Source organism: Fusarium falciforme, chromosome 10 (assembly GCF_026873545.1).
Source record: "Fusarium falciforme chromosome 10, complete sequence".
Classification (NCBI taxonomy): domain Eukaryota; kingdom Fungi; phylum Ascomycota; class Sordariomycetes; order Hypocreales; family Nectriaceae; genus Fusarium; species Fusarium falciforme.
In genome coordinates this window covers 939226-962333 of record NC_070553.1, presented here as the reverse complement: position 1 = coordinate 962333, position 23108 = coordinate 939226, and the positions used below count along the sequence as shown (strand labels likewise).

The 23108-nt window shown below is 51.7% G+C and overlaps 6 protein-coding genes and 1 pseudogene across 7 annotated transcripts, besides 1 other annotated feature; 5 read left to right on the top strand and 2 right to left on the bottom strand.

Moving 5' to 3' along the window:
- Positions 1–154: 154 nt before the first annotated feature.
- On the top strand, positions 155–1479 carry NCS54_01218600 (Hypothetical protein; the record flags this gene model as incomplete). Its single annotated transcript, XM_053157431.1, has 3 exons — positions 155–257; positions 311–539; positions 591–1479. The coding sequence occupies 3 exons, from the start codon at positions 155–157 to the stop codon at positions 1477–1479; spliced, it is 1221 nt and encodes a 406-aa protein (XP_053013406.1).
- Positions 1480–1718: 239 nt separating this feature from the next.
- NCS54_01218500 (Hypothetical protein) lies at positions 1719–2669 on the bottom strand (the record flags this gene model as incomplete). The annotated part of the gene is made up of 1 exon (XM_053157430.1): positions 1719–2669. One exon carries the CDS (start codon positions 2667–2669, stop codon positions 1719–1721), a length of 951 nt encoding a protein of 316 aa, XP_053013405.1.
- Positions 2670–3490: 821 nt separating this feature from the next.
- NCS54_01218400 lies at positions 3491–5232 on the top strand (annotated as a pseudogene). The gene is made up of 2 exons: positions 3491–4573; positions 4621–5232.
- Positions 3491–5232: a sequence feature.
- A 4381-nt stretch (positions 5233–9613) lies between these two features.
- Positions 9614–10117, top strand: NCS54_01218300 (Hypothetical protein; the record flags this gene model as incomplete). The annotated part of the gene is made up of 1 exon (XM_053157429.1): positions 9614–10117. One exon carries the CDS (start codon positions 9614–9616, stop codon positions 10115–10117), a length of 504 nt encoding a protein of 167 aa, XP_053013404.1.
- Positions 10118–10395: 278 nt separating this feature from the next.
- NCS54_01218200 (Hypothetical protein) lies at positions 10396–12551 on the bottom strand (the record flags this gene model as incomplete). Its single annotated transcript, XM_053157428.1, has 4 exons — positions 10396–12050; positions 12152–12253; positions 12307–12335; positions 12388–12551. 4 exons carry the CDS (start codon positions 12549–12551, stop codon positions 10396–10398), a joined length of 1950 nt encoding a protein of 649 aa, XP_053013403.1.
- A 1567-nt stretch (positions 12552–14118) lies between these two features.
- On the top strand, positions 14119–16764 carry NCS54_01218100 (Hypothetical protein; the record flags this gene model as incomplete). The annotated part of the gene is made up of 3 exons (XM_053157427.1): positions 14119–14610; positions 14700–16391; positions 16441–16764. 3 exons carry the CDS (start codon positions 14119–14121, stop codon positions 16762–16764), a joined length of 2508 nt encoding a protein of 835 aa, XP_053013402.1.
- A 1557-nt stretch (positions 16765–18321) lies between these two features.
- Positions 18322–22039, top strand: NCS54_01218000 (Cation-ATPase-N domain-containing protein; the record flags this gene model as incomplete). The annotated part of the gene is made up of 10 exons (XM_053157426.1): positions 18322–18494; positions 18547–18626; positions 18675–19214; positions 19261–19531; positions 19587–19827; positions 19890–20284; positions 20336–20684; positions 20743–21326; positions 21376–21693; positions 21739–22039. The coding sequence occupies 10 exons, from the start codon at positions 18322–18324 to the stop codon at positions 22037–22039; spliced, it is 3252 nt and encodes a 1083-aa protein (XP_053013401.1).
- Positions 22040–23108: the final 1069 nt, after the last annotated feature.

Here is a 23108-nt window from a genome sequence, read left to right as displayed (position 1 = left end):
GCCAAGAGAGGAGGAGGTGGTGGGGTGAAGTTGGACTTGACATTACTTGCGCCATCGCGATTCTTGCGGTGAAATCTCCCAGGACGAGGGTAATTACTACTCGTATAATTCATTCTCTACTGCCTCGAACGTCTAGGGGATCGATATCGACATCATGGCGCAACCTCTCCCAGCCGCGCTGAAGATCCCCGAGGTCAGTCGCTTTATCAACCGCGCAAATCAGCTGAGGAACCACAAGCCCGCCATCTCATACTGGTGTAGGCACCACTGCAAGATACGAAGTTAAGAGATGGCTAACATGAGATTCCAGGTGAATACCATGCCGTCAATCAGATCGTGGGAAAGGGTCTACACAATACAGACGACGAGACCTTTGAGTTCACAAAGACCCTCATCGAACGTCTAGAGTCAACAAAGACAGAGCGCGCCGACGACGACGCCATTGTCGACAATGTCGCAGGCCAGGCATACGTCGAGCAGTTTGCCAACGAGACATTCGACCGCGCCGATCGAACCCTACGAGCCAACAAAGTAACGAGGTAAGCACATCATCATACCTCTTGACCCTCATCGCCTCTGACCGGCCACAGACAGACTGCTGATACATTCGACGCCGCCGCCACCTTCTTCGATCTCACTCGCGAGTGGGGCGAGCCCGACCCCGAGGTCCTGCAAAAGATAAAGTTTGCCAAATGGAACGCCGCCCGCATCTTCAAGGCCGTCCGCGAGGGCAAGGACCCGAACGAGTCGAATCCGAAGGCCCCCGAGCCTGAGGCGGCGCCGGCGCTGGACCCGTCCGACCCTGATGTGCAGCAGCTCACGGGACCGCACCCGGCGTCTGTGGAGGACGCGCCGGACGCGGGGGAGCCGCCCAGTGTTCCCACCTTCACGGATGCGCCGCCAGAGATTCCTGACCCGGGATACTTCCCTCCTCAGCCGCACCCTGATGCGAGGGCGCCGGAACCCTTCGTTCCCTCTCCACTGAGCCAGAGTCCGACGCCCGGTCTCTCGGGGGTTCCTCCGCCGCCACCTCCTGCGGCGCCAGCGGCCATCTCCCCCGTACCCGAGATCCCTCCGCCTCACCCAGCGACACAGATCCCTCCCCAGCCATCTCCTCAGATTCCCACCAAGCTTCCCTCCCAGTTCGCGCCCCCTCCTCCACAGCCTTCGTCCGGCTCTTCTGCACCGCCCTCCTGGTCCACGACCCCGAGCGTGCCTCATCCAGCCGTTTCGAATCCTCCTCCAGCGATCCCTCAGGCGCCTGCTCCTCACGCGTACGTGCCGGCTCCAGCTCCTGTTCCCGCACCGGTGCCTGCCCCTGTGTCGGCGCAAAGCATGGGCGGCTTTACGGCGGATCATAGGGATATCAACCAGGCACAGAAACATGCCAAGTGGGCGATATCGGCCTTGAACTTTGAGGATGTTCCAACGGCGGTGAAGGAGCTGCGGAATGCCCTTGCTCTGCTGGGAGCGCAGTAAGTAGTCTGGCGTAGTGAGGTTAGTATTGGTTATGATGAGACTTGCATCTAGAACGAGGCGGACGATACCACACGTTGGGATGGGATAGGCCATGCATAGGAAGTTTCAGAGTCGAACATTGTAGAACAGAGGTGGACGAATCCAAGTGCTATCTGATTGCATAAACCCAATATCAAAAGACCCCTTGTACTCGTTACTATCGTGAAATCATTGGCACGAATGCAAACACTCCGTAAAAGCTAGGCCAGAGCCATCAACCCGTGCGACTCGTAGCCGGGATGTGGAAGGCCTTCCGGGTACACTACTGCTGTGGCCGGAATATCTTGGTCGTCCTCCATCTTGTCGGTCCATCCTCTCTCAGGACCCCATTCAATGGCACAGCCAAACTGTGTAACAGCCTCCATGAGACCTTGCATCATGGCACCAGACTGCTTAACGCTGGTCCAGCCATCAAATTCAACTGTATCAACAGAGGGCAGCTCCTCCAAGACATCAGTCAGGAGGTTCACACTGAACCCCTCGTAGAATCCATCCGAGCGGCGGAATCCCCTAATTGCGCTGTCGCTTGGGTCGATCTCGACAAACACCTTGAGCCGCTGCACGTCGACGCAATCTGAGAGCCCGAGCGCCGGGTTGACGACCCACCCCTTGGGCGGCGCATTCCACCCAGGGCCGAGGCGCAATTCGAGAGATGTGATGCACTGACGCTGTTGCGGCTTCAGCCTTGCTAGGAGAGGTTTCTTGCTCTTGAAGTAGCGGCCGGGAAAGGTAGGGAATAGGCGAAAGGTACGTGTGCTGTAAAAGGCAAAGGTTGCCTCATCATGAACCTGTCTGCATACTCTCATGAGACCAAGTTTCTTGTGCACTTGCTTGTAGTTGTGCGGTCCGAGGTCGAGGACTGTGTCGACGTCGTTGAAGAAGTAGGTGTATATCTGGATGCGGACTTCGGCGGGTAATGATAGGAAGTGGAATGGTGTACGAGGAACGCGACGCTTCGGCCTTAGGGGGATGAGAGGAGTATCGAGGGTGAGGTCGGCGATGGAGAGCTTGTTCACGTCATCTTCGGTGACAGGCTTAGTAGATGTCGGGTTCGCGGATGGGGTTTGCGCCCGGCTGGAAGACGAAGGCATAACAATGCGCAACGTGCCCACCGGGCGAGAAACAGAACTCTTGCTCGTTCGTCGAGCCATGTTGTGAGTTGGTAAAGTCGTGATGCGGTTCAACTGCAGAGTCTGGTAGGCGAGGCGAGGTGGCGAGGAGAATTCAGTCTATAAAAAGGGTGAAGAGGCTTGTATCAAATCCTTGCGCAATGACAACGGTCGCAAATTAAGATGATATGGTCTCAGCAGGTCGCCAGGGTCGTTGCGGTCGGTCTCGAGGAACGAGGCTTATCATAGAGGGTGGTGCCATGGCGTAGTAGCATTCGACGACAAGGAGACCACCCTCTAGAAGGCAGCGGACACGGCCACGGCCACCATGGTGTCTCTCGGGTAGTCGGGATAGGTAATCAGCGGGAATTGGGGTCGTGGCGAATTAGAGAGAAAATTGGTCAAGACCAGCAAAGTCAATTATGTTGACTGTCGTTGTCGTCCACTCAGAAGATGGACGGATCGTGAGGCACTGTGAGGGGAAGGAGATGAGGGTTCGGGTTGCAAATTGGAAAGGCCATGCCGCCGTTCGATGTCGCCTTCAACGTCGGAAGATGGGCATAAACGCCATGAACCTGGGGAGGTGAGCAGGGGCCTTCACTGGATGACATGAGCATCATGGAGGGGGCGGCGGGGAATCGGAATCTGCTTCATGATGGGGGCGTGACCAGGGCCTCACGTGAAGGTCTCACCAATCAAGGCATGACGCCATCGGTCAATCTAAAAGTCCGTGACCCCGGCTAATCCACGGCGGCTCTCTCCAAGGCCAAAGCCCCACTCCACGCCCGCCGTCCGATTTTTTTTCCACAGCCGACGGGCGCGGTGCCTGCGACGGCGGAGCAATCAGACCAACTTCGTCAAGCTACGCCATTGAAGTCGAGTCCGCTTCGCCATCGACTCCCGCGCCAGCAGCCACCCCAATTCTTGTGGTATTATCCGGGACTCCCTCTTCAATCTTCGTCATGCTGTCCAGAGTGGCCCAGGCTTCGCGCTTGGGCTTGACGGCAGCTCGTCTGTCGAGGCCCGCCGCATCGCCTGCTCTCCGAGTCCGTCCCGCAGCAGCTCCCGTCTTTGTGTCGCCGTGGCTTCGAGCCTACTCCAAGGACAAGGGCCCTTCAAGCCAATCGCCTCCCAATGAGACAAACAAGAAGCCCGCGCAACCCCAGAAAGACGTCGATGCCGCAGCGAACGAGAATGCCGCCAAGTCTTCCGAGCAGAATGTCGACAAGGCCGGAGAGCAGTCGCCCGAGGTCCCGAAGGAGGGCGAGCAAATACCTTTCCACAAGCTCCCCGACTTGACCCAGGGTATTCCTTCGACATTGGAGTATGAGATGGAGGGCGACAAGAAGAAGCCATCGCAGGCTCTGCAGGAACTTGAGGAAGAAAGCTCGGGTGGCCGTGGTGGACGTGAGCGATCGGAATATGTCTCAACCTCGGATCGTAACCGCAAGTGGTGGACAAGATTCATGCTAGTTGCGACCGCTGCTGGTGGTACCCTTGCCGTGCTATACATGGGCCGCAACTGGGAGGACACCATCGAAGCCGACCGTCATTCCGATATTCCTAATGGTCCTGGCCTCGGTCTCTGGTGGAAGCGTGCCAAGGCCCGAATGACCGAGTCTGTCACCTACTACCAGGAACCTTCATTCGAGAAGTTGTTGCCCGACCCCGATCCTTCCTTTGAGCGCCCTTACACCCTCTGTCTGAGCTTGGATGACCTCCTTGTGCACAGCGAGTGGACTCGCGAGCACGGCTGGAGAATCGCCAAGCGACCTGGCATGGACTATTTCATCCGATACCTCAGCCAGTACTATGAGCTGGTTCTCTTCACTACTGTTCCCTTCGCCACTGGTGAACCTCTTCTCAGGAAACTGGATCCCTTCCGCTTCATTCTTTGGCCTCTGTACAGGGAGGCCACCAAGTTTGAGGATGGCGAGGTCGTCAAGGTATGCTCAACCCCTCCATATAGCTTCCATTTGTGCTGACTTTTCAGGACCTGTCCTATCTCAACCGTGACCTCTCCAAGGTCATCATTATCGACACCAACGCCAAGCACGTCCGCAACCAGCCCGAAAACGCCATTGTCCTAAAGCCCTGGAAGGGTGAGCCCGGTGACAAGGAGCTTGTTGGTCTGATTCCCTTCCTCGAATACATCCACACCATGCAGTACTCGGATGTCCGCAAGGTTATCAAGTCGTTTGAGGGCAAGCACATCCCTACCGAGTTTGCCCGTCGTGAGGCCATCGCCCGTAAGGAGTTCAACGCCAAGCAGCTCGCTGCCAAGCACAAGCACAGCTCTGGTGTTGGCGCCCTGGGAAGTTTGCTCGGTCTGAACCCCAGCAACATGAGCATGATGGTGACCCCCGAGGGCGAGCCGAACCCCACCGAGGCTTTCGCCCAAGGCAAGATGTTGCAGGATATCGCCCGTGAGCGTGGCCAGAGAAACTATGAGGAGCTCGAGAAGCAGATCCGGGAGAATGGTGAGAAGTGGCTCAAGGAGGAGGCCGAGATGATGGAGAAGGCCCAGAAGGAGGCCATGAACAGCATGATGGGCTCCTTCTCTGGCATCTTTGGCAACAACCAACCCCCCGAGAAGAAGGCCTAAGAAGCCCCAAAGAGGTGCCAGCACATCTCCACTAATTAATGTCTTGTAATCTTTTTGTGTTACGGCGAATTTACGGAGGGGATGAAGTCTGCTAGTCACGTCATCTTCAGACTGAGAAGGGAGAGAGAGAGAAGTCGCCTTATAGAAAAACAGCATTTTGGGACGGGAAGGCATTACGGGACATTCGGTCAGGGATGGGAGTCTTGACTTGTAAAAGATGGTGGAGAGATGATGTGTATATTACGTGTACCGAGATGTTGTATAACAAAACAAAATGAACCAGTGCCTTGCTTCGACTCGTTTCTGTTTGCCGATGTGAGGTTTGGGTGAAGCTGCGATGTCGTCATACATCTATCTGGCGGGATACCAGAACTTGGACCTCATTCTCGCTGCCTCGTTACTATTGGGTTGCTTGTACTAGCAAAACCGCCTCGAGACTAGGACATACTCTGCCCTCTTTTATGATGAATACGGAGATGCAACCAACACTAATCTGATATTCCGTGCTCAACTGGAACGAACGCAAAGTGAATCTTGCCGCACACAACAAGGCTACCCGGGACCAAGAGGTTGTGACCAGTTGACTGGATAAACACAGAGCGTAAAGGCCCCTGCTGGCTTATCTCGATACTTTACATGATCATAACGTTGGAATGCGCTTGACCTCTTTCTGACCTGGCTTCGCTTCGATCGGGGGACCTGGGCCGTCTGTCTCGTTACCTACAACAGGAACAGCGTTATTGATCTTTAAGTGTTTATGTATTGAAGTGATTCGGCATGCAACATTCGGATACATCGCTTTGAAAGCAGCCCAAAGATTTTTCGGCCAGATTGTAGGGAGCATTTCCGGAGAAGCCTTCTCGAAATCGACCGGAGCCCGTCCCACCAAGGCCCGGTGGTCGGCGCTGTGGAGACCCACACGGCCCCGCATTTCGGCCGGAAGATGGCGTTTTGGGAACTTTGGGCGCGGAGACCAGGAGATGGAAGCCAAAATGAAGCCAAGCGATACAATTGAGGCATTTATGAGTGACAGGCCAAAAGAATGACAGGGTATTTTGCTCAATACTCCACATAATGAGTTTAGAGCGGGAAAACGACAGCTACACCCGCCAAAAGACTCGTGATGCGAGGATCAAGAGAGATGACAACAACCACACCGAGAGCAGAAGATGATGATATCAAGAGGTAAAAAGAGCAAAATACGAGGTTGTAAATTTTATTATGACTCTTATGATAGGAGCGTGGACAGGGATTTACCCAAACAGGCAAATCGGCGAAACGCAGCAAAAGTCAACGAACGACGCCACAAGACAATGACAATGGCATCAGCACTTGAGAATAGCAAAGGAATTGCTTAAAAACACAAAAAGAACAACGACAACGGCAGGATTCGAACCTACGCGTGCGAACACAATGCCTTTCTATGCAGGATAGCAGGGCATCGCCTTAACCACTCGGCCACGTTGTCTTGTGCTGGGTTGATGCGGGACCGCGCAAAGACGCCTCATCATGGGTCTGGGTGTAGGAGAAGAGGAGAAGACTTCTTCGAGGAGACGAGGAATCTTGAAGGCACTTGTGTCATGTAATTTCAATGATGTCTGAACAGATAGTGGCTCCTCTTGACTGTTGGACGGTCCCCTCAGTCACCAAGACGGACACTTAGTTGGACCACTAGGGAGCCAATCAATTTACAACTTCTGCAAAATGGGGAATCAAGCAGTTTATCTGCTTTGCCCTTTCTGAGTGATCACGGTTTTGCTCATATGAAGGAGGCTAGTTATCGGAGTGCTGGTATTTGTTAACCACTCTGCAAAATAGACTTACCTCACAACTGGGTTGTTTCTTTACAACACGCAACTTGAGGCAGGATAAAGTACTAATAAGACCACAACTGGACTGAAAATAGCTGGATAAAACATCAGCGAATTGCTTTTACTAAGATTCGACTGTGTCTTGTCTGATTGGCGTGAAGCTGCTCTTGGACTTGGAGTTGCCGGCAAGCATTCAGGATTCTAGAAAACTTTAGGCAACCATAACAAGCACTGGGAAAAACTAAGCGGAAGGTTCCTCACAGCCAGGTCCCATTATTTTTCGATGAGATGGACTCACCACCGCCCACCATCTCAACCTCAACACCAACCATTTCATCACCATGCTCATGTCGACAAGAGCAGCAAAAAAACAAAGCGACAACGACAAGATTCGAACTTGCGCGTGCGAACACAATGCCTATACGATCAATGATAGCAGGGCATCGCCTTAACCACTCGGCCACGTTGTCTTGTGGGTTGATGCGGGATCTCGCAAAGACAGGTCATCACGGGTCCGGTGGAGGGGAGTAAGAGGGTTAGAGAAGACAGATCATCACGTGAGAGATGCTGGTATGCCCATGTGCTAGCAATGCTTGAACAGAGGTGGCTCCTCTTGACTTTCGGACGGTCGCCAATATCACCAAGACGAACACTGAGTCGGACCATCAGGGAACCAATCAATTTACAACTTTTGCAAGATGGAGGCCGAATAAGACTATTTGAGAAATTTCATTATCTATATCGCCATAATCAAGTACATGTTAGCTAGACAGCCAGACCAAGAGGAGTACCCGCGGTTGTCACAGATGGCTATGGATGTCATTTCGGGCATCAAATCTTTCGGCATTATTACCACGTCGGTGGAGGAAGTGTATGCATGTTGGTTGTCGTATTCAGTCCTTGCTTGATCCGATACTTTGATCTGATAAGGTCTAAGCTAAGACAAGGAGCTGAGGGTGATGGAAACATACTGGCTTGAGTACCCAGTCGCACGCAAGCGTGTGGATCTTGTTCTTTCTCAACCAACAGGTGACAAAAGGACATTGAGGTACCTATTTGATGCCGAATATCGACCGACCAATGCAGCTCTTGTACTTCGTCTCAAGGATCTATGACCAATGAAAACGGCGAGTCTGGATTTGACTACAACAAAACTTCATTGTGGGTCATGCCGTGTTGAGATGGCAAATGGTTGATGTATATTTATATGCGCCTTTTGTTGGTCCCGAACCCTCACGGTTGCAGAGAAGTAGGAATGTCATTCGCTCAAGAGATACGCAGACCTGGCCATGGAGGGAGGTTATCCAAACGATGCCCGTTCATTGGATGTATTCTATGAGATCAGACAGGAGAAGGCGCCGCGCAGATTCGGCACTCGGCACGCTAAGTCGTTCATCCACGATCCCTCTCCTGGTAACGAACCTGGAGAGGGCACCTTGACCTGCGGCAACTCTCAAACTATCAACTATATCAGGAAAGTTGTATTTCCAGCCAGCATCATAACCGGGGTTAATCATGCTTGTGGAAATATGAACAGCATTGGGAAATCCCATGTGATAATCTCTTCTCCAGGTATATAAACACTAATAAGCAAAGCCAGTTCGGTTGATTCTCAATGCACTGGTACAGTTCGTTGACTGCCTTTGAGTCATTGCCTTCAGCAGGTCATAAATCATTCTGAACGTTTTTGCAAATATGAAGCTCGGTACGGTTTCAACGTTCTCGTGGTGCAGAATTCTTGTCAAGGTCTAACGGAGGAGTAGTAGGTTCTTCTCTTCTCGTGGCCTTGTTCGCTGGCAACCTCGTGAACGCCAAATACACGGTTCAGATTCCAGATGATGCTATCTGGGTCACCACCTGGGAGCAATATCATGCTGAAGGCCCCCAGTTTGGCAAGACGGTACTTTACAAGTACGGAGGCTTTGTCGTTGAAGTGGATGACAAGATTGTTCTGGCCACAGATGAGAAGATGACCAAAAAGATTCACGATCTACTCGCTGGACTGGAGAAGAATGACGCGGAACCCGAAAGCGAGCCACAAACTCCAAACAGGCGGAACACGGAGATTCATGGACACAAAAACAAATGTTCTCACCCTCCTTGCTTTGGTCCAGGAATTTGTACTACCTACTCCCATTGCTATGTCTGTACTGGGCTCACCGGAGGGGTTTTTAAGCGAGGCAGGTGCATTTGAACTTGGTATCCAATTTGGTTGATACTCGGTGAGAGAGTAAACTCATGTGGTGCAGGAGGAGAAACTCTTGAACTGTTCGCCGAGGTAGTCATGGATCGAATCATGATGCTGAATACAAACGAAATTTTTAAGGCAATAAATATTACGTTATAAAATCATATGATATGTTGTGAGTTGTTACATTGTTGGTTCAACCAACAACGGGGATCAGAGAATCCTGGTGTCACATGTCACCACGAACTGGAATGCATGGTCACCCAGGATTGATATGACCAACTCCATCTGCACTATCAGTCTAGATTTACCTGGCTCCAATCTATTGAGTTTAACCCATCTCCTCCCTGCTTTTCTCTCTCACACGAAATTCCTATAAATCATGTCTCAACCCAGCCCAAAGACTCAAGAGACCACAGAAACACCACAATGCAGCACTGAAGATGGCATCGCATACGAAGCTCTTCCACCGGAACAAAAAGAAATGAGCGACATCTTGCGTCACATGGATCGCGACCCTGACTTGATGGGTATTGCACACCTGGGCGATGACGGAATATTTCGCTTTCTTGACGCCGATCGCAACATTCATTACGCTACCCCTTTGAGGCCTACCTTGATCAAGGCTCTTCTCGACCGTCTACCATACGATGAGGAGGCAGAGAAACGCTACCGTGGAGTCGACGGAACTAGGGTACCGAAAGAACAGTGGTATAATCCACCTGCTGGTATACTTCCTCTGCCATTGTCAGAAGAGGAGCGGAAAGAGGAGCGGGAAATCATGGAAAAGCATAAGGAGAAGTTTGACAAGATACGTCAGGACCTGAAAGATGGCATTTACGAGGACCGTCCCGTCTTCATAGAATCAGACCACAAGCTTGAATAAGCGCGCTATAGTCTAGCTCGTTAGGGTATTCGAAATAGAATCACGAATGTCATTCAGTCTGGAGGACTTTTATTACGGCGACCCATACGTGCACAGCTGGCTGTGCAGATAAGATCTGTTATGTAAGGGGCAACGTGATTTCGACGCTGACAGCGAGAGCGGATTTTTGAAACAACGAATGAAAAAGAGGATATCTCTCTCTTATATCTATGCCTCTTATATAATAATATATCTTGTTTGCACCTCCGGCGGTGTCTATATTATGTACCTCCTGTCGTCTACCTCGGGCTCCCTACTTTCGCGTTGCTTAGTGAGAACACAACTGGTTGTCTCATCTCCCTCGACAACCTGGAAACCGCATCATTGTCCGAAAATCCCATCTCACTCAAGCCATCTAGCTCGTCAGCCTCCTCTTGGACATACAACGGCGGTTCAACCTCGAAAACAGCCTGTATATCACCATGAGGCGAGAAACCTGTGAACTGCCACGGTCTAGATGACTTCCTTCCTGATACTATGGTCCATTGCCGATGCCTCTCGTAGAGGCCAATGACAAGTAATAGCGGGGCGTTGGATATTCTGACAAGTGTTACGTGCGTGAGGTGAAAGGTTCGTGGTGAAAGAATGAACCTCAGGGGAAGAAGCATAGCAAGGGCGAATAGGTTGAAGGGCGGAGGATAAGCAAAAATAGCATCGCTCTTGACACCTTCGAATGTCAAAACTGCACGTCTGAACTGTATCTCGACCGTTTCTGACGTAACAATCTTGGAGAACCGATTCGTGAGAAGCGAGACAAGAATAGTGAGGAATAGAGTATTGCCGAGAAACGCAAAAGCGATTGTGAGACCTGGTCCGAGAATCGCGTGGAACTGAACAGATGCCTCTATGCCAGTTCCATCTAGACCAAACCAGATCCATAGAAGCCACTTGATGATGGTGAAGTCCCCAGGAATAGTGGTTGACTCGTCTCCTGTTGCCAACCACTGCAGTGCCAATAAGAAACCAGTGAAGCACCAGGTTGCGAGAAAAGTCAAGATGAGAAATTCCTTCATCATGGCGTGGAGTGATATGAAGACGATGTGATCCGGAAGAATGTTGAAAGCCAGTCGGGTGAGCAGCACAGGTGCTGCTAGACATAAGAAATTGAGCGCCATGCCTCTTTCCAGGGACGCAATGGTGACTTCGCAACCCCGGATTATAACGTATATGGTGAAGATGAGCGTGAAGGTGAGATCCAGAAATGACCACAGCTTCTGGGAGTGAATGGTCCATCCATGTTCGATGATGGCGGCAAACTCATGCAGGACCCAACCAGCCGAGTAGCTTATGAAGAGCGTCTCGTACACCCACAGAGTGTTGGTACCGCGGTGCATCATTGTCAAGATGTAGAGCACAACTAGGACAATGTACTGCACAAACTCGATTGCATAACGAGAACGCGGCACGATAAGCCGACGATGATTGAGCAAAGGCGCCTTCTGGGGATCGTAGAGAGTGACGGGCTGATACTCGAAGTGATTTGGTAAAAGGTCAACAAATGACAGTGGCGTATACACAACCCACCCCTGGTACACTGCCTCGATGACTCGCTGACAGCCCGGCGAACTGATAAAGTTCTTGCTCTCGGAGATGATTGCCAACTCGAGGGCTGTGATCTTTCTTTCGTGTCCACCGCGGTTTTGGATTGGCCATTGGGGGTAGCGGCCTGAAGTTTGGATATCCTCTGGAGCACCCGAGAAGGGGTCAAAGCCTTCGACGAGGATTTTAGAGAGTGTGAGCAAGCCACCCTGACCAGGGTTGTCTTCTTGAAAGTTGCGTATGATACGTATGGCTAGTAGCTCGCACAGGTTGGCTCTGGCGATGCTGGTGCTTTGATGGACAACACTGGACTGTTCGCGGAGGAACTGAACACGGTTTGTCAAAAGGCAATACACTAGTCACAAAAAGTCAGAGATTTTGAGACTTGGAGGACATGCACAACTGCTAAGGAAAAACATGGTGATCAGGCAGGGAGGGCAAAGGAAAGATGCGAACCTATTGAGTAATCATACTCATCGTACAATCTGTCGAGCAATGGGCGGATAACAAGGTTGTTGAATCTTGGACTAGTCATATGATCCAGGGAATATGGCTCGTCTGTTTGACGGTTAATGTTGGTCAATGCGATTCATTTGTGTCGAGCAGCATACCAAGGCTTGCGATAATGAACTTCCGTATCCTTGGTTGGTCAGCACGGTTTCGAGAGAATGGGTATTTCCACCAAAACCTACCGGTGGATGTTGATGAAAACTGGAGGTGCACGCCGGTCTTGTTCCATGTCAAAACATGGATCCGTCTCGACGCTTTCATCCGCTTCAAAGAAGAGAATGTCGTTGTCGTCATGTTCGACGTGGCTGCTGGGGCTTGGGTCGGCATCGTCTATGCTGTCGTCCATTGCACGGATTAGAGGGAATACGGATGTATCGCTTGAGTACAAGGCCGGCCTCTGCAAATACGGGCAGAAGCCGTAATAGCTACAGGAGGTTCAGAGGGATTTTTCATCGTTTAGATCGCTTGGCCTTCCCCTCTCGTGAACTGACGGGATCAGCGGATCGTGAGGCTGTGACCTTTGCCTCTGGATGTGTGGAGAAATTTGCCATAGCATCAAGTGCGAATTGGAACACACTACGAGAAATACCCTACGAGACTTGTTCTCTACCGATGACGCTGAGAGTATCAGGCACAAGTACGACCACACGCGACCTGTCTTGTTCAAAGGTGCTCCTACGGTACAAACGAAATACCTTATCGGATGGTGACCCAATCATACCCACGATCGACATACCTGACAACCTGCACGGGGCACTTGTCTGAAATGACTCGAGAGGGGACGGGGGCTGTGTCGAGGGAGCACATGGAGCCGAGCTGCGCCTCGTTGGACAGAGGGAAAGAGAAAAGAACTGCGTCATGGCACATGTCAAGCTTTCTGTTGACACGACAAGGGTCCAAGTAAGCTTTTTAGCGCCGGCCAGAGGGAGCTTGGCAACGTGGTGCAGACGACGATCCACCCACCGGAGATGAACAGGTGAAAGAGGTACGGTATGAGGGATAAATCCAACCTGGGATCCCCAGCTTGTACGTGGGATGGGGCGGCAGAAAAGGTCAGACTAATTGATTCTAGGAATTGCCTTGAGCCCGGACAGAATATTCGGGTGAGTGAGTATAGTCGCTCCTGGAATTAATCTGTTACCTCACGAGTACCTCAATTAAACGCATTTTGAACCTCGATTCCTTGGCCTGTGCACACAGACAGACAGGGGCTCAAAGCTTGGCATCCCCGGACGATGCTTGTGTTGGTTGTGCGACATGAGAAATGACCATGACGCCGACATGCACAGAGCGTCTGTCGAATCCGCAGTGGCGGTGGATGAGGGATTTTTTGGAAGGGCGTTGCGGCGATGCTGGATTGGGCATGGCAATGCCCTTTTGTATTGTAGAGATAGGTAGAAATCTTGGTGTTTTGTATGGTTGTCGACTACCTGATACACGGCATATTAGCTCGAGTGGAGATGCTATTCCCGGCCCCGGTCACGGCGATCATAACAAGGCAAGCGTACATGTCGGGATACTCTATTCGTATGCTTTACGGCTGGCGGCCTCCCGGTCTCCATCTCGGTTGGAGGCAGATGTGTTTGTTGAGTCAATGTACAGCGCGGTAGTGAGAGGCATTTACCTACCGAGGCAGCATCATCAAGCATAACGCCCCCAGCGCTGATCGGTGAGCAGGTAAAACATGTTCTAGGCTCCGTCCTGTGGAGCGCATCTGGTCAAGGCGGGCTGTTGACGGTGGCAGTGTGGTACGTAGTTTGCGGGACAATGGGGGATTCTAAATGCCCTCTCAATGCTGTGACAAGAAGGTGAGAGCCTGACTTCGCATTCTGATGCTTGTCTCTTTGTTTCAGAAACCTTTTGCAGGGCGCTGGCCAACGAAATAGCCCTGCTCTGACACATCTCACGCCGCAATGCCTCGTCGACTGTCGACAACCCTACGAGTACCTCGTCGAGACCATCTCTTTTCCGCAGACGACGATACCGCCGAAGTCGAGGCTGATGCATTCAGACGCCGCCTCGTAGGCCGCAGGAAATCAGCTCCGCCTGGCCTTGTTCCTTCAGAGCATCACGTTGGCCCTCCTGCTCCCTCCAGAATACCTAGGTTGGAGTTGACAGAGGCCCCGGACGAGTCACCTGTGCAAGATGATGCGGAAGTCGACTCGGACGCTGGGAGCTTCACTCTCAAACTCCGCCAGCAAGCCATCAACGAGACACATCCCTTTGGAATCAGGCTATGGAAACCCGCCCTTTATCAACAAGGCAAACCACCCGACGACGATGAGAGCAATGGAACCAACTCCATACCAGGTCAGAACGCCAATTTGTGGTCGTTGCTGTTCAACATCCTCTGGACTATCTTGTTCGGTTGGTGGCTGGCTATCCTCGCTGCCGTCGGCGGTCTTGTGTGTATAGCCTCTTCAACATCCAGTTCGAGAGAATATGGCCGTGTCTTGTGTAGCTTGGCTGCATACATATTCTATCCCTTGGAAAGCTTGTGCGACTTGAGACAAACGACCGCCTCAACCAGGGACGCAGCATGCATGAATATGAGCAATGGCAGAATGGCAGCCTGAATCATGGTCATCTTTTCTTCGGTCCCAGACAAGGGCAGCCCACGGGGCAGACTACCATGTTCAGTCGAGGTCAGTGGAAGAGTGGAAGGGTCGTCTTCTTTTCTGTCCTATACATTTTTATTATCCCGCCGTTGTTCCTGGTCTCGTTGACCTGCTGGGCCCTCGTGTTTACCATTCCCATGGCCAAGACCTGCATGCATTTGCTCCGTCATCTTCGACATTGTCCTCTCGCCCTTGCTTTCGATTCAGACGCACAATCGGTGCGATCAGATGAGGGGCAAGATTCCAAAGTTTTGCTCTGCACTTACTCTGCCGTCGGCTTTCGATACTGGCGCTACTCTATAGGCGGGAACAGCATCTTTCTCATCGACCTCATGGGCATCGCCTTGATCATAATCTTCAACTGGCTTATTCTTCAGAAGCTCTTGCATATTCACATCTTCACTATCCCGCCCGGCCTACTCTTCCCGGCCAGCCTTCTTGGCATCATACCCCTAGCTTATTTTATAGGCCAGGCTGTCGCTTCAATCTCTGCTCAATCATCTATGGGCGTGAGTGCCGTGGTGAATGCATTCTTCTCCACGATATTCGAGGTCCTTTTCTACTGCGTGGCCCTCAAGCAGGGAAAGAGCCGCCTCGTCGAAGGGTGCATCATTGGAAGCATCTTTGCTGGAGTTCTATTCCTCCCAGGATTATCCATGTGCTTTGGCGCCCTCAAGCGCAAGACGCAGCGGTTCAACTCCAAATCAGCTGGTGTCACCTCAACCATGTTACTTTTCGCCATCATTGGGGTCTTTAGCCCTACGCTGTTTTATGCAGTCTATGGCACTCATGTCGTGAGATGCCGGGGCTGCTCCTACAACCCCACTCAGACCTTGACGGTCAACTCTCAGCGGAGTGTTGCAAATTGCCAAACCTGTTCCATCTCCCAGGAGCTTGATCTTGATGGGTACCTTTACGTCCATGTTCTTCGACCATTCAGCTACTTCTGTGCCGCTCTTCTCCTGTTGGCATATGTGATTGGGCTGCTGTTCACTCTTCGCACTCACGCCACCGTCATCTGGGCCAGCGATGCAGAGGATAAGAAGCACCTCGCACGCAGACAACAGCCAGTGACTACACCTTTGAACCAGGGAAGGCCAGAACTCCCCATTGGTGCACGGAGACACTCCTTCAGCAGTTATCGCGCAAGCATTAGGTCGACCACCACGGTGGGATCTCCGCACGGAGAACTATCTCCTCTGTCACCCCCATTGCAAAGGGTCGAGCCAGAGGTTCCACCCAGGAATCTGGCACGAAGAGACTGCGATATTCTGCCTGAATTGCCTGAGGAGGACGGCGCTCAGGATGGCACAAACAGAACACCCATCTCATCCACAGACGCTCAAGTTTCCAGGACGAGAGCATCAAAAGAGACTGACTGGCATTCTGTACCCAACTGGAGCAGAACAAAGAGCCTGCTGATACTACTTGGAGCAACGATTCTCTACGGTATTCTTGCCAATATCATCATTGAGATGGTTGATTCCATCCTCAAAGAAGTCCATGTAGATGAAAAGTTTGTCGGACTGACCATTTTCGCCCTTGTGCCAAACACGACAGAAATCTGGGTACGTTTCTTTGCCCTCCACAAGATGCCGTCACTAACGCAACTTGAAGAATGCTATTCTATTTGCAATAAACGGTAATATTGCCTTGTCGATGGAGATTGGCTCTGCCTACGTACTTCAGGTCTGCCTCCTCCAGATCCCGGCCCTTGTGCTCTTTTCTGCAGTGTTCCACTCACAACCTGGCCCTCACGAGGATTTGAGGAACTATGTGTTTCCTCTTGTTTTTCCACAGTGGGATATGGTGCTTGTTGTCATTTGTGTGTTCCTTTTGGGGTATCTGTATGGCGAAGGAAAGAGCAATTACTTCAAGGGGAGCATTCTTTTGCTTGCATATGTGGTTGTCGTCTCGGGGTTCTACTTTTCAGGGGTATGAAGAGATCAATAGGGGTGAGGTTTTATGATTTTAAGGGGTAACTAATCAGCGCTGTCCCTTTGAAGCCGAGCTTTTGGTTCGAGATGCGGCGAGCGTAGCACATTGCTTGATACAAGGTAGATCTCTTTGACTTTCCTCTCAGACCATACTAACTTCGACCAGCAACCCTGGTGCTGGGGGAGGGAGCTGTACGAACCGCAGGAGGCACTCTAGGGATCGCCATGCCAGATAAAAAGGCTAGATCGACTCGACTTGAGATTGGAGATCACTCATGTTAGCTGGTTGCCTGCTCATGTCTGACTTGGGCTTACCGACCATAGAGGACAAGTACGGGCGCGATCCATTAGCCACGGATCTATACACTGTGGGTGGAAAACGTGTCCACACGGCAGTTTCCGTAATCTCACTCCCTCGGTAAAATCTTCGGTGCAAATGGAGCACAGAGATGAGATATCTTGTGGCTTCCCTGTCCCAGACTCGAGAGAGCGAGGGGAGAAGCCCGGATGGTGCTGGAACACTTGGATTATCGAGCGTTTTGGCGCAGGCGGTTTTGCGTGAACTGGAGGGTTTCGGAAAATGTGTATAGGGGATTTGTTTGCGGCTGGCCGCGCATGAAACTCGACGGTCGGAATGTTCTCTACCGCGTCTCTTCCCAAGCCCGCAGTCGTTCTGAACCGGAGAAGTTGGTGGCTGATGACATCAGGGACTGGCCGGGTGTGCAAGGCACGGTGGGCGATGTAGATGATGACAAAGATTACTATAATGAGAGCAACTAAGAGAAGCCCGTACAATGTACTAGAGTCCATGCCATGGCTTTCAGGGTTCTCTTGGGATCCCGCCATGGGAACCGCTAGAAGAAGCGAGGCGCGGGGGTCACGCTATGTGGAAGAGTAGACGTGGGATGGGAAGGGAAAACAACCAGTTTTTAGCTCGTCAGAGTCATATTTGACTCAATGTCATATGTAATTATTTCCTGCGTTGAGGGATTTGAGGTTGTCAGAACATATTCGCCCTTTTGCTCGGCATGGAGGCGGGTGTGCATCTGTCACCGCCATCCAGGGGTTCAGTCACAAATGACAGGCCAAAAGAGCCGCTAGCGGTCATAAGTACTGTCCAAGTATCTCTACCTCAGGAGCTGAAGTGCGGGGAATGCATGCCGTACATGATGTACCACACATCCCCTTGGACGGAGTCAGTCAGTACATTTCAGGATCAGGAGGCCTCCTCGTGTCGCGAGATGGCTCTATGTGAGGCATTTAAGAAGAGGCAATGGGCTGGGAAAACAATTAGGTAAATTTAACGTTATGGATTGTGTCTTGGATGGTGTGGGAGAGTTGGTCTTTGTTGGAGACGAGGTCATATTCGGCTGGTGGTCAAAGGAATACCAAATCTGTGCTTCCGGTGTGGCTTTTGCACCCGAAAAGATGCGCTCGGATGCCTCCTTTGGTGTCGTATTGCATCTTGTCCATATAAGACCCTCGTTTGATGATGTTGAGTTTGACCACATTCCAACATCATCTCTTTTGCATCTGATCTCGATACTCTAGAAGCTACAACATGGTCGTGTTAGGATCCCTGCGCTGGAAGACAGGCGACGAAGAGGACGGCACCCGAGTCGGCGGTAGAACGCAGACGTGCTCTGGGGAGGATGGCGAACCCGGGCCTCAGAAGCGCTCGTCGAGCCAGAGCCGCCGAGGGAATGCGACCCTGCCGATCCAGTATCGCAGCATGTGAGTCAACCACTATTTTTGTAAGTGATTGATGTCTGACCAAGCGAACCAGCTCGTTCGAGATAGACGACGCTGAGAGAAACCATCATCACGCGCAGTCCAAGTCCAAGGCCAAGGATGCTGTTGTTTTGAGTATGTACGGCATCCTATGAATCGATGTAACCAAACTGACACTTCTAGAATTCGAAACCATCGAGTGGCACAAGCTACGAATCGAAGAAGTTCAGAAACGCCTTCAAGTCGACATGGCTCATGGCTTATCGGCTCGAGAAGCCGACGATCGGTTGCGAAAGCAGGGCAAAAACAAGATCTCCCCTCTCCCGAACCCCTTGTTTTGGAAGATATTCGGATACTTCTTCAAAGGCTTTGGGTCTATCCTCTGTGTTGGAGGCATTCTCGTCTTCATCTCCTGGAAGCCCCTGGGAGATCCTCCAGCCATCGCAAACCTCGCCTTGGGTATAGTCCTCGTGGCTGTCTTTGTCATTCAGGCGGCCTTCAACGGATGGCAAGACTGGTCTTCATCTCGTGTCATGCAGTCCATCACCGAGATGCTACCCGAGTCGTGCGTTCTTCTTCGCGATGGTGCCAAGGTTGAAGTCAGCGCTACCGACGTTGTTACTGGCGATGTCATCTTCATCAAGGCTGGGAACAGGATCCCCGCCGATGTTCGCTACCTCCAGGTCTCGCATGATACATCCGTTGACCGTGCTGTTCTGACCGGTGAGTATCTGACCTTTGTCGGGAGATGCATGTCTGACTTGATCAGGTGAATCAAAGCCTATCAAGGCTACTGTCGACTCAACTGATGACAACTATCTCGAAACTCACTGCATTGGCCTGCAAGGCACGCATTGTGTTTCCGGTAGTGCGCTCGGTGTTGTCGTTTCCACTGGTGATGCGACAGTCTTTGGCCAAATTGCAAAACTGACTGGCGAACCCAAAACGGGTTTGACAACGATGGAAAAGGACATCTTTCGCTTTGTCTCACTCATCGTTCTCATCATGGTGTCGTGGATCATTATTCTAGTGGCCGTCTGGTATGAAACCGTCAAAATCCTGCTTGGACTTGAACATTTGCTAACTCTACCTTAGGGCTGGATGGCTCCGCAAGTCTCACCCTGACTGGATCAACGTATCTGCTCTCATCGTGAGCTGTGTCAGCGTGGCCATTGCGTATATCCCCGAGGGTCTTCCAATCGCCGTTACGTCTAGCCTGACTATCACGGCGAATCTAATGAAGAAGAACAAGATTCTGTGCAAGTCACTTAAAACAGTCGAGACTCTAGGTTCAGTCTCTGTCATCTGCTCTGACAAGACTGGAACCTTGACCAAGGTATGCATATTGAGCTAGAATGAAGTGATACTGTGGACAGTGGATCGTTAACAGGCATACAGAACAAGATGTTTGCCACCGACTGCTCTCTATACACCACCACTTTCACTCCCGAATCAGCCATGGACGACATCCGCCTCCATCAACGAAGCTCAGGTATCCATCAAATACGAGCAGTAGCAGGACTCTGCAACTCTGCTGAGTTTGACCCCGAGTCTGAGAAAGAGGCTCTGACGGACCGGCACATCTTTGGAGATGCCACCGATCAGGCAGCCTTGAGGCTTTCGGAAGGGTTTGGTCCCGTCTCGGAGCTACGTAAGACGTGGACGAGCGTTTTTGAGCTGTCTTTCAACAGCAAGAACAAGTTCATGGCAAAGGCGTTTAAGGCGCCCAAGAATCAGGATGTTGATATTTGTCTTGGCGTGTCAGGGGCCAAAGAGTTCACGGCTGGCAGCGTGTAAGTTGTACCCTGGAACCAGGTATTCATTCTCCGTACTGACAACTTCAGGCTGCTGACAATCAAGGGTGCCCCGGACATTCTGCTCGGACGATGCACCAGCATGGTTCAACCAGATGGCTCTGTGGCGGCCTTGACTGAGGATGAAGCGATAGCGGTGAAGCAACTCAAAGATCAGTGGTCCTCTAACGGCAAACGCGTGATTCTACTCGCTCGAAAGATACTCGGTGCCGATAGAATCCCCCCGGATACATCGTCGCCTGAATTTGAGACTCAGATGATGCACGAACTTCAATCTGAGCTTACCCTGGTTTCCCTCCTGGCCATGATCGACCCGCCCCGTCCTGAGATGCCTGAGGTTATTGCCACGCTGCGTGGAGCTGGAATTCGTGCCTTTATGGTTTGTTTACACACCTGAAAGTGGTGAAATAGGTCGTCTGATGCTGACACTCACACAGGTTACGGGTGACTTTGGACTTACAGCCTTGGCTATCGCTCGCCAGTGCGGCATGGTTACTGCTCAAGTCGTCCACGACGCATCCTCCCTTGTGAGATTCCCAACAGAAGGTGAAGACGACTCGAATTCACCACGAGATGCCGCGCTCCTCCTCTCTGGCTCAGACTTGATGAGTCTCAACGAACACCAGTGGGAACAGCTCTGCAAGTATAACGAGATTGTCTTTTCACGCACAACACCTGACCAGAAGCTACGCATCGTCCGCGAGTTCCAGGCCAGGAAGCAGATCGTCGGCATGACCGGTGACGGAGTCAATGATGCACCGGCTCTCAAGGCCGCAGATGTGGGCATAAGTCTCACCAGTGGTTCCGATATCGCTATCGAGGCGGCCGATATGGTACTGCTGGAGTCTTTTTCCGCTATTGTCGAGGCAGTAAGATTTGGGCGGGTCGTCTTTGATAACCTCAAGAAGGTCATTGCCTACCTGCTCCCAGCAGGCTCATTCTCCGAGTTTTGGCCAGTCTTCACCAATGTGGTCTTTGGGCTTCCGCAGATTTTATCCTCTTTCCTCATGATCATCATATGGTATGTTCTGCGTGCGGTACTGCTTTGACTTGGAGGCTGATAGCTATAGTTGCTTCACCGATTGCGCCGGCGCCATCGTCCTAGCCTACGAAAAGCCCGAAGCAGACGTCCTATTCCGACCTCCACGAGACCCTAGCAAGACACATCTTGTCAACTGGCAGCTCATCTTCCATGCGTATGCCTTTGTTGGCGTCATCGAGAGTGTCTGCTCATTTGCTATGGCGTACTGGTATCTTGAACGAAAAGGCATCCCTTTCTCGGACCTGTGGTTCAAGTTTGGCGAGATTCCTACACATGTTGATCCGGATTACTACAATGCGCGGCTTAACGAGGCTAGTTCGATTTACTTTATGAACCTCGTCGTCATGTCAGTCTCTACCTACTTATGTTTGAGCCCAACTGATCCTTGTAGGCAATGGTTCAACCTGATGGCGGTTCGCAATAGGCACCTGTCCATCTTCCAACATCCCCCTGTGTTCAACAAGCGCACGCAGAATCTGCTTCTCTTTCCTGCAATCCTGTTTACCCTGGGTGTTGCCGTCATTTGGCTGTATATCCCAAGCCTTCAAGACGTTTTAAGTACCGCTGGCGTTCCGGTTGAGCACTACTTCTATCCCGCGGCGCTTGGACTCGGTCTTTTCTGCCTGGATGAGGGTAGAAAGGCATGTATTCGTCGCTGGCCAAACTCTGTGCTGGCCCGGATGGCTTGGTAAGGGCCAGGGTAACGCAGTGGTGGTTTTTAGAATTGGCCAATAGGGCCGCGCTGGTATACCCGAAGGGCATTTGTAGTTTGTACCGACAACATATGTCATGTACTGGAGGATAGTGGTCTTTGATCTTACGTCCGATCGAGACGTAATATAGGCCTTTAAGAAGGGAAGTACTCTTATTTCTACTATCTAATACTCGAAAAAACCTACCGGCTAGACTTGTATTAGGAAGAATCCTCCTCTGGAATATGTTCGGCAGTGCCTTGCGAAGACAATCCCCTTCTGCTTCGTCCAGCCACCTCGGACGCAAGCCTTGCCAGCGCTGGACCAGATTCTGCACACTTCGGTCCCCAGGCATAGCTAGCCAGGAGGATCACAACGTTAGGTGTACGACTCCTGCAACTCTCCGCATTCGGAGCAGCTGCTTACTCGCCCACAGCCAAGGCCCCAATGCACCATCAACGGTGTTTCCTATCCAATATTCATCAACTCACTGAACAAGTGCTGACGGCTATCCATTCTCTTGCTTACAGCGTCTTCAGCTCTCCACTTGACCCGGAATCTTCCCGCTTCGAGATGTGCCAAGGCGCCTCGGGCCCCTGCACTATGTAAGCTGTGGGCCAATTGCGAGCCCGGATGGTTTCTCCGCAAGAGCCCGAGGCCACTTAGGTCCCTGACAGAATGCAGGTCAGCATCGACTGAAAACAGAATCAACAATGACTGTTCCGGAACGCCCGGGGCACGAATGAGGCCCTTCTGCATAAAAGCGGGGGTGGCCGAGGGTCCTAGGAAAGGCCAATATGGATACTGCCCAGCTGGAAGAGGGCCGCCGGGATGGTGATGGCAAGGTACAAGGGTCAACATAATGGTCTACCGCTTGATGGCATTCATAGGAGCAGAGGTTCATTGGTAGCCAGCTTACCTGCGGGATTGCCTCTCCCTTCCCTATCTAGCCATCAGGTAGCCACATGGGGTCTCTCAGCTCGTTACTAGCCAGAATCTGCAGAAAAGTATTGAGAAGGTAATGCCAATGCGTGTTCTGGTGGCAGCTGAAGATGAAGCTGTGGATTGT